The sequence below is a fragment of the Microtus ochrogaster genome, unplaced genomic scaffold (assembly GCF_000317375.1).
Source record: "Microtus ochrogaster isolate Prairie Vole_2 unplaced genomic scaffold, MicOch1.0 UNK57, whole genome shotgun sequence".
In the NCBI taxonomy this organism is placed as follows: domain Eukaryota; kingdom Metazoa; phylum Chordata; class Mammalia; order Rodentia; family Cricetidae; genus Microtus; species Microtus ochrogaster.
Window position 1 is genome coordinate 1,201,887 of NW_004949155.1, and position 8,673 is coordinate 1,210,559.

Consider the following 8,673-nt stretch of genomic DNA (forward strand, 5'->3'; position numbering starts at 1 on the left):
AAAAAAAAAAAAAAAAAAAAAAAAGGCCTGTACCAGAGTAATAAGGTTGTCATGGAAAGGAATTGTGACAGCAAGCAAGCGTGATGGCTGGAGCTTGAAGCTGAGAGCTCACATCTTGACCTGAAAGCAGGAAGTAGAGATAGTTAACTCTTTTAAACTCTCAAAGCCTGTCTCAAGTGAGGTACTCCCTCCAACGAGGACAAACCTCCTAAACCTACCCAAATAGCCTACTAACAGGGTACCAAATACTCAAATATCTGAGCCTCTCGGGGACATTCTCATTTAAACCACCACAGGGGGACATGTTCTGTTTTTTTCATATTACTTTTGTCTTTGTACTAGAATTTGTTCACCCGAAGTAGTTTGTTAGTTAAATCATTTTTTTTCTTCAAAGCACCTTTCTTGTTTCAGTGTAAGCATATATAACATCCATGAGAGCATTACTATAGAAGGTTGAGGACAGGAGCTCTCAAGAAACTGGGTGTGGTATAGAGGGGTAGGACTTCCCTGGAAATACTAGGAAACACTGGAGGAACAAATTTATAGTGTCAGGAGTAGTGTTCCGAATCTGAACTTTGAGGATAGAAGATTCTTGGGGAGACAGGTGGCCTGGAAGCATGTGGAAGCAAGATCCCAGAAGAGCACAGAGTCTCATGAGGATAAACAAAGTGAAATCTACCCAGTGACTCAAAGAAAGGGATGCTCTATAAGTTGGAAGAAGAGACTACTTGGCACGATAGGGAAAGTTAGTTTCAGAAGAGCTGGTTGGAATTATAGGATGGGAAGGAGCAGAATCTACTGATGATGTAAGAAAGGGAGTTCCCATAGTAGCCATGTAGTCTGTGGAGTAGAGAAGAATAGGCCTACCTGGCTACAATGGTGAAAGAAGTTCTGGTGGAGGAACAGGGCAGGTCTGTAGGAAGAGAGTGAATGGCTCTACCTGGTAGGTACCAGAAAGGGAAGTCCCAGAGGTAGCCAGACAGATCCATGGGGTTAGAAATAGTAGGCATACCTGGTGTCTCATAGAAGGTAGGTCCCAGAGGAGTTCAGCAGGCCCTGTTTTATTTTGCTTTCATTTTGAGTCATGGTCTCACTATGTAGACCAATCTGACCTCTAACTTGCTTCTGCCTACTGAGTACTAATAATTACAGGCATGCGATGGCATATGGTCTTATTAGTGTGTGCTTTAAAATAAAGGGAAGAACACTTGACTGGGAAGAATGTTTAGGGATAGAGGTTAGCCGAAATGAGTAGGGATTTATGGAGTGGCACTTGATGGTCACCTTTATCTCAGGTGGAATGATCTGTCATATCCATTCTATCTAATACCCAAGTAAATGGGCAAAAATGAAGAGCTATAGATGTTTGTACTGCGTCTATTTCCTAATTGGGCAGCTGTAATTTTTTTTATATTTCACTGCTTCCTCTGGTTTTTGGTTTTGGGTACTATAGTATATAGTTTTTGGTAGGAAATATAAGTACCTTATATGGTAGGTGTAAACTCAAAACCAAAACCGGCATAAATAATGAAGCCGATGTAGAAAACCGATCCCAGTGAGTGTTTTTGAAGCCCCCTAACTGAAATAACATGTAAAATACAAAAGAAGACAAACTGAATGACTAACATTATGTTTTTGAAATGTTCAGGTTGAATGACATTTGAAATTGGAATGAAACAGTAAGAAGCTACATCCATGGATAACCAACAAGATAAAGTCATTGCTGCCTCAGCTGATGAAGAAAACAGTCTGATTAATGGGATCAAAGAAAATGGTAAGAGAGTTTAATTGCCATATACATTATTTTTCCTGGCAGTCTTTTTTTAATTAATGTAGATTTTCAGTATATAAAAACTTGAGACAGGTTTAATCCAAAATATATCAAAAGTTGATGTAAATCTAAACTTGTCAAATCTTTAACCGAGCTAGAAGAATCCCTGAGAGTTCTCGATAAATCAGTTTGGGCTGTCAAATCCATCTGCTAAATGAAGTTCCTCAAAGTTGCTAGTAAATTACAAGTATGTAATTCACTAGGAACCTCTCCAACATAAGTTTGCAAGTATGGCTATGTGTCTCATAGCTGAAATGATGAATGGCAACCTGTGCCTTTCCTCCTCTGAAAGCTTTGACTTTTCAATTGATCCATCAGTCCAATTCTTTCACCATTTCTGATGGGGCTCTATCTTTTCTTCAAGAAGAATCTGAACCTAAAAATGATTATTTTTCACTTGTATGAATTTTCAGTATTAAATCAGGGTTATTTTATTACTGTTTTGGTGGTGATTCATAAAGCTAGAGAAAATGGCTCTGATATCCAGGTGTTAGAAACTGACTAAGGAAAAGAGACTTAATGAATCTTATCTAAGATCTTTAACTTTATTCATGTTTTTTATTTCCTTTTTCTCTAGACTCAGAGGACCAGGATGTGGCAATGAAGTCATTTGTAGCTCTAGAAGCTACTACACCAGTCCAACCTATACCAGTGGTACAAAAAGAGCCCCCAATGTTTCCTAGGGGTCTCCTACCTCTGCCGCCTAAGAAGCCTTGTGTGCAGAGCCCTCTCTCTCCTTTGGGCCTGATTGAAGCACCTGATCATTCCGCTAATAGCGCTTCTGTGAATGCCATCTCCCTCACGTCTGGAGTTGCAAAAGGCCTGAACACATGGTCGCTGCCCAGTGAGTGTGAGAAAGCACCATTTGCCATCATGGAGCCCGCAGGCATGTCGGCTCTGAATGGAGACTGCTTCATGCAGCCAAGCCGGACTTGCTTAGGTTGCTTCATGGAGTCAAAAGAAACAGTAGATCCTGAACCAGGGATCAGTCTAAAAGTCAGTGATCCAAATAGAGATTATGAAACATGTGCAGTCTCTGATATAGGGATTCAGTGCATTAATGCTGGAGAAAATATGAAATATGGAGAGCAGCTGTTTTCAGACCAGCTGTTAGGCTTCCCCCTGCAAAAACCAAGGGCAGGAGATAGGCGAGAAACTGAAAAGCCTGACATTGACTTGGAAGATCCAACTCAGAAAGGTTATTATGAGGCATTACTGTTAGATAAGTGCAATACAGAAGAAGCTTTACTGGCAAACTCCAATCAGGATTGGGGTTACTTTGAGACTTTTATTAGTGAGAGTAAGATTGAACTACTTGACCTCTGTTCCAAGAATGAACTGTCTGTTAACCTTTTCTCTGAAGAAGATGTGGATAACTATATGTTCGATGATGATGAGTCAACACTGGGCAGTGATGTCTGCTCCCTCAAAATTCGATACGAGTCCTTTCAGGACAATGTTCGAGATAAGACCACCCTTCTGATGCAGGAAGATGCCCAATTCAATTTTTTCCCCAGTGTCTTTACTACATGTCCCAAGAGGGAATCTAAGAGTGGAATCCTCAAGCAGAGCAGCGATTTTTCTCAATTCAAGGTCCCTGATGTGAGCATCATCTGGGGAGAGGAAGATAAAAACATGGACAAGAAAAAAGACAAAGAGGAAGTGCATGAAGACAAAATTATAGAGAAAAAACATGAAACGGATAATGAAGAAAAGCCTGAATTAAATAATAAACCATGCAGTGGGCTTGAGGTAGAGCAATTTAAGAATCCAAAGCCAGACCATCTTACTAATTCCCTGGAGACACCAGGAACTTTCAGTGATGATAATTCCTTCATTGAGGTCTCATATGATGCCATGGGAGAGATCAAAGACTGTAGCCGCTATATGTCTCGGGAAACTAATTCTGGAAGCTCATCCTCCCAGCAGAACTATGGACTGAGAGCCAAGAGAAAAGTCAGATACAGTGAAGATTATCTATATGATATTGACTCACTAGAAGGGGAAAAAGTAAATGAGAAAAAGGAATGGCTTCCAGGTGGTTCGAAAGAAGATGATGATGATGAATGGTGTCCCAAAAAGAGAAGAAAAGCAACCCGCAAGGAGCCCCCTGTTATTATCAAATATATCATCATCAATCGTTTTAAAGGTGAGAAGAACATGCTGGTGAAGCTAAGTAAGGTAGATGCCAGTGAGACAACAGTAAATTTGAGTGAGAATCAGCTCAGTAAGTATGCCAAGTTAGCACCTTTGAAGGGCTTCTGGCAAAAGAAGAAAAAGCAGAGAAACAGCAACACAGACGCCATCAAAATACCCTTATGCCAGAAGCAAAGCTTTGAACCAGGTAACTTTGAGGTGTCATTCCTACCACCTGCTCGTAAACGAAAATCTAAGCTTGGCAACAGACACAAGATTCAAAAGATCCAACCCATGGAATCTTCAGCAAGCAGTAAGCAGGTTTCATTCTGCAGTGATCAAAAACAAGCTAGTAACCGCAAAGAAGAAGGCAGCTTCAAAGGTACACCAAAGTCAGCACCTCTTGCTGCTCCAAGCTGTGCCAGTGGGTCACATTTAGGTGGCATCATAGTCCCTGACTCAGTCAAAGTCAAAACTCAAGACTTAGAGTTTAAGGGGCCAGAAAGGAAAGTGCTCAACAAAATTAAATTTAAAAGTGAAGCTAGGTTAAAATCCAAAAAAATCAAAACCGGACAAGAAAACAAACCAGTTCAAATGAGCCCTGTCTTAGAAGACCAATCCTCCAAGGCTAATTTAAAAAATGAAGTCATTCCTGGAACCTCAAACGGTTCCCATCTGTCTGAATTTCACGAGACAAAGGTTAAGAATTCCACTTTCTTACCAACCACCTGCTCTTCTGAAATGCCTTTATCTTCTGCTAATGTTGCCACTAATATACCTGTTATCCCTGGAGGGTATCTGCAAACACTGTTAGATGCTTCTGACTTGTCAAATAATACTAGTATCTCATACTTCACCAGCCATTCTCCAGATCAAAATGAAGCCAGCCTTGCTCAAATGGAAAAATCATTTGTACCTCTCCAGTCTTCTCAGGACTGTGTGCTGTCCTCATCTTCTGAGTCTGAGCTGCAACAATCATCTCATGACTTCAAAATGGAAGCAAGCAACTATGGAAGCATGTGGTCCAACAAGGCTACATCTGGCCCACAGGAGTTCATGACTGAAGTCCCAAGGGAGATCGCCACAAATCAATCTGATGAATTCGAAGTGTCCCAAGTAGTCTCCATGGAGAATAACCTCACAACTCTAACATACAGTCCTGTCTGCCTCAACGGTGTCAGCAATGGTTGTAACAAGATTCTGTATGCCTCTGTGCAGGACTCTCATCTCCCATCTGATGACTCTTATCAATTGTGTCACTTTAATAACGGAGAGCTCTGCTTTCCTTTCCAGCAGGCTCCACTCAGTACAGACGATGACAGCCGGCTCTTTAACTTTGATTCAGTGACTCCCTTTTCTGTCAGTTCAAGCAATTATTGTCCCTTAAGCTTGAAATCCTGTGAAAACGATGGTGATGATGAGATCATTGATGACTTCTTGGCCCACTGCAGCCCGAAACTGGTGATCCAGCAGAGCATTGATGAGATCGCACCACTAAAAGAGTCCACTGACCTCCTCGATATCTCCAACTTCACTCCTGACAAGTTCCGCCACTCTTCCCTCTCAGAAATGTCTCCACCGGACACACCCAGCCTTTCTCCTCAGAGTACCAGGTGTGAGAGTGTCAAAACACTAGGAACCATGAAGGCCTTCCAAGAGGGTGTCCCAGGATCGTTGGGCAGCATGGAGAAAATCAAGTGGGACTGTGGTACCCTTTCACAACAAGTCCATGTGGATGATGCCTTTACAGTAAATAACCATCCGTTTCAGTTCCATATGTTCAACGATGAGGACTCTGTTGGCCTGCTCCAAAATAACCCTTGCCTGTCAACCTTTGACGAGTCAGCTGGACAAATCAGTGCCAACAACAAAGTGTCAAAAGCAAAAAAGAAAGTTTCACCTGGCAAGAGTGGGGCTGTGAGCCAAAGTTCTTCACAGAAAAATGCCAAGAAAAAGTCCCCCAAAGCCAGCAACAAAGGGGGTGAAAAGCCACCTAGCAAAACCTCCCGCCAGGTTTCTAAATCAACAAAGAAAGGGAAACATGTGGCTGCAGTCAATGGAGAGAAAATGCAGACTGGGAGTGGCCGTGGTGGGGGCCAACCCAACAGCACATCCTCCAGTGGAAAGACTGAATGTATTCAACATGGCGGTCCTGTTGCCTCTGTGAAGATTCCAAGTCAGAAGGGACTTTCCGGAGACTGGGCCTTGGGAAAGGAAAGCAAGCCAGCCTGGAATGACATGAGTACAGTCACTAATACCAACAACCTTCTGGATGATGACCAACGGGAATTTCAAGAGCCTTCCTATATCTTGTCCAACATTGCCTCTGGTATGGCAGATGTGCAGAGATTCATGATGGCCTCCATGGAGCCCCTTTGGGAACCCATGGAGCAGCAAGGGGAGTCCAACACATTCTACTCCCCTGATTCCAATAGCCTGAAATTAAAAACCCTCAAAATATTAGCTGGTACACCACAAGAATCTAAGAAAAAGGTTAATAATGGGTCTTCAGGAGCTTCTAAGAATCACAAATCAGTCAAAGGTGCGAGCAAAAGCAACGGGAAAGCAGCAGTTGCTGATCCTGGTCGTGAAGACATGCCTGGCTACAATGAGGACTCTCAATCTGCCTTCTTTGATAAAAAGTACAGTAACGTGAGCACTTCAGGCAATAATGGACCAACACACAAGAAATTATATCGTCACAAAGCCAGCTCCAAGACCCTGCGAGATGAGAAATATAAGGGGAAACGTGTGGAACGAGAACAGGTCCACAAGGATGGGGCTGGGACAGCTTCTTTTGAAAAACTGAGGTAATGCTGCACCAAAATGGCTAAGAAGAGATGTTTCCTTGGCTTTCCTACTACCTGCTGAGTCCAGAGTTCCTCATTTTTCCCTCTTGAAAGCAGAAGTTTGCATGAGAGACTCTTTCCTATTCTCTTCCTTTTCCAAATTAAAAAGAAAAGAAAAACGTGCATGGAAATCCCTGTTCCTTTAAGCCACTCAAAATATCGGCCAATTTTGTTGTGGCTAGGCTAGGGATAAGTTCTAACAGAGGCTACATTTTCCTCCTATTCTGCATTAATTATTGCTTATTAAAAAATAGAACTAAAATATGCTCTTGAATGATTTTTGGAATGGAAGGGCTTTGCAATAAAGACAGATTCTGAACAACATAATCAAAAAGTCATGTAGACAAAAAGCCAAGATCATTTCAACAAAAGAGCATTACTTGTCAACACACGGCAATTAAGAGTACTTTCTCTATCATTCTGCGTCAGACGACATCTAGTATGGTGTCAATATATTTATATGGTATGATCCCTTTGTGGACATACACTAAAACTTACTAAGATGACATAAATTCTTTGATTTTTTTTCTGCAGAGATTCCAACTACAATCTCTTAAAAGCAGAAAAAGCATTTGGGGTTTTACCTGTGTTTGAAGAAGAGACTCACATTTTCCAGAAAGACATTTAATGTTTGTGTTTTATTTCTTTCAAAATAAGCTTTGTGGTATGTATGTTGACCTGTAAGTGCTTAAAGAAAAATTTCAATTGTGGGAATAAGTCTTTGAAATCAAACTTTAATCTGATGTTCTGTGTAAAAGACTTTAAAAGTCATACAGTTGCACAAGTAGTTTATGCACTGTTTGCCCACAAGGAAAAAATGGAAAACATCGTGCCAAACTACAAAGAAGTAACTGTACTGTATATAGTTTTACTTCTATATCAACATTTGGTTGTGAGTATTTGGGGGGACTTGTCCCTGTTAATATACTAGAAACATTCCAGTGGTTCTTGCTATTAAGCACCCCCACTTTTGTGGCTAGCACCTGTAGATCACAGTGGAAATATATGTTGTGTTATAAAAATTACCAAAACAAAGGAAAATGTTTGAATTGTGCCAAATCTTCTTACCTCATCTCCCACATTCACCCCCATCATCAGTGATTATTAAATCTATATGTATATACGTGCTCACACATGTGTATACAATATGCATGTGTGTTTACATACATACACACATCCATGCATACATTCTTTTGACTGTTTTAAACTCTACTATCTTGTGTGGAAACATGAACAATTAAGCAAGGCACAATAAACATTTGTTTGTTCCTAAGTCTAAGGATTAAAATGTTGGAAAGGCTTAAAGGTCACAACAGCTAAGTCCATCAGGGACAGAGTATTTGCATTTACAGAACCTTGTACAAGGAAATAAAACAGCTGCTTTGAAAGTTTGTTTTCCAAAGCAAAATCTGTAGCGAAAAGTAATTTAAAGTGCAAAGTTATATTGCTGATACTTTATATCTCAGTTTTATATATTTTATTATAGTCTGGGATAAATTATAAAATAGCTATAGAATTGACACTAATAATAAATGAAATACATAGATTGCTTTTATTTAAGTAGTTTCCTAAATGTTTTATTCCAGTTTTGTCAAAAGTGCACTCACAACATGGCTTTAGTGTTCTTTAAATGTTGAGCTTGCAAAGCCAATGTCATTTTTAAAAATGACATCGCAGATTGGCAAAGTTTTTCTTCCTGTGTTTAAATACATATAGATCAGGTAAGTTGAACAATATGTGGAAACAACCAATTGAGGCCATCTATATATAGTCTGAGGATGGCTACTCTTGGATACCTTATAAATAAACATAAATCTCAATTTTTTATTTTTTTTAATTTATTTATTTATTAAAGAT

At 40.3% G+C, this 8,673-nt stretch overlaps 1 protein-coding gene across 1 annotated transcript in view; it reads left to right on the plus strand.

The window, feature by feature from the left end:
- Nexmif (neurite extension and migration factor) overlaps nucleotides 1-8,656 on the plus strand; it is a 141,428-nt gene extending 132,772 nt beyond the window's left edge. Inside the window, exons 2-3 of the mRNA XM_013354666.2 lie at nucleotides 1,649-1,774; nucleotides 2,409-8,656. Coding sequence (XP_013210120.1) covers nucleotides 1,696-1,774; nucleotides 2,409-6,781 — 4,452 coding nt within the window. The 5' untranslated portion in view covers nucleotides 1,649-1,695 and the 3' untranslated portion in view covers nucleotides 6,782-8,656. The remainder of the gene's footprint in view (nucleotides 1-1,648; nucleotides 1,775-2,408) is intronic.
- Nucleotides 8,657-8,673: the final 17 nt, after the last annotated feature.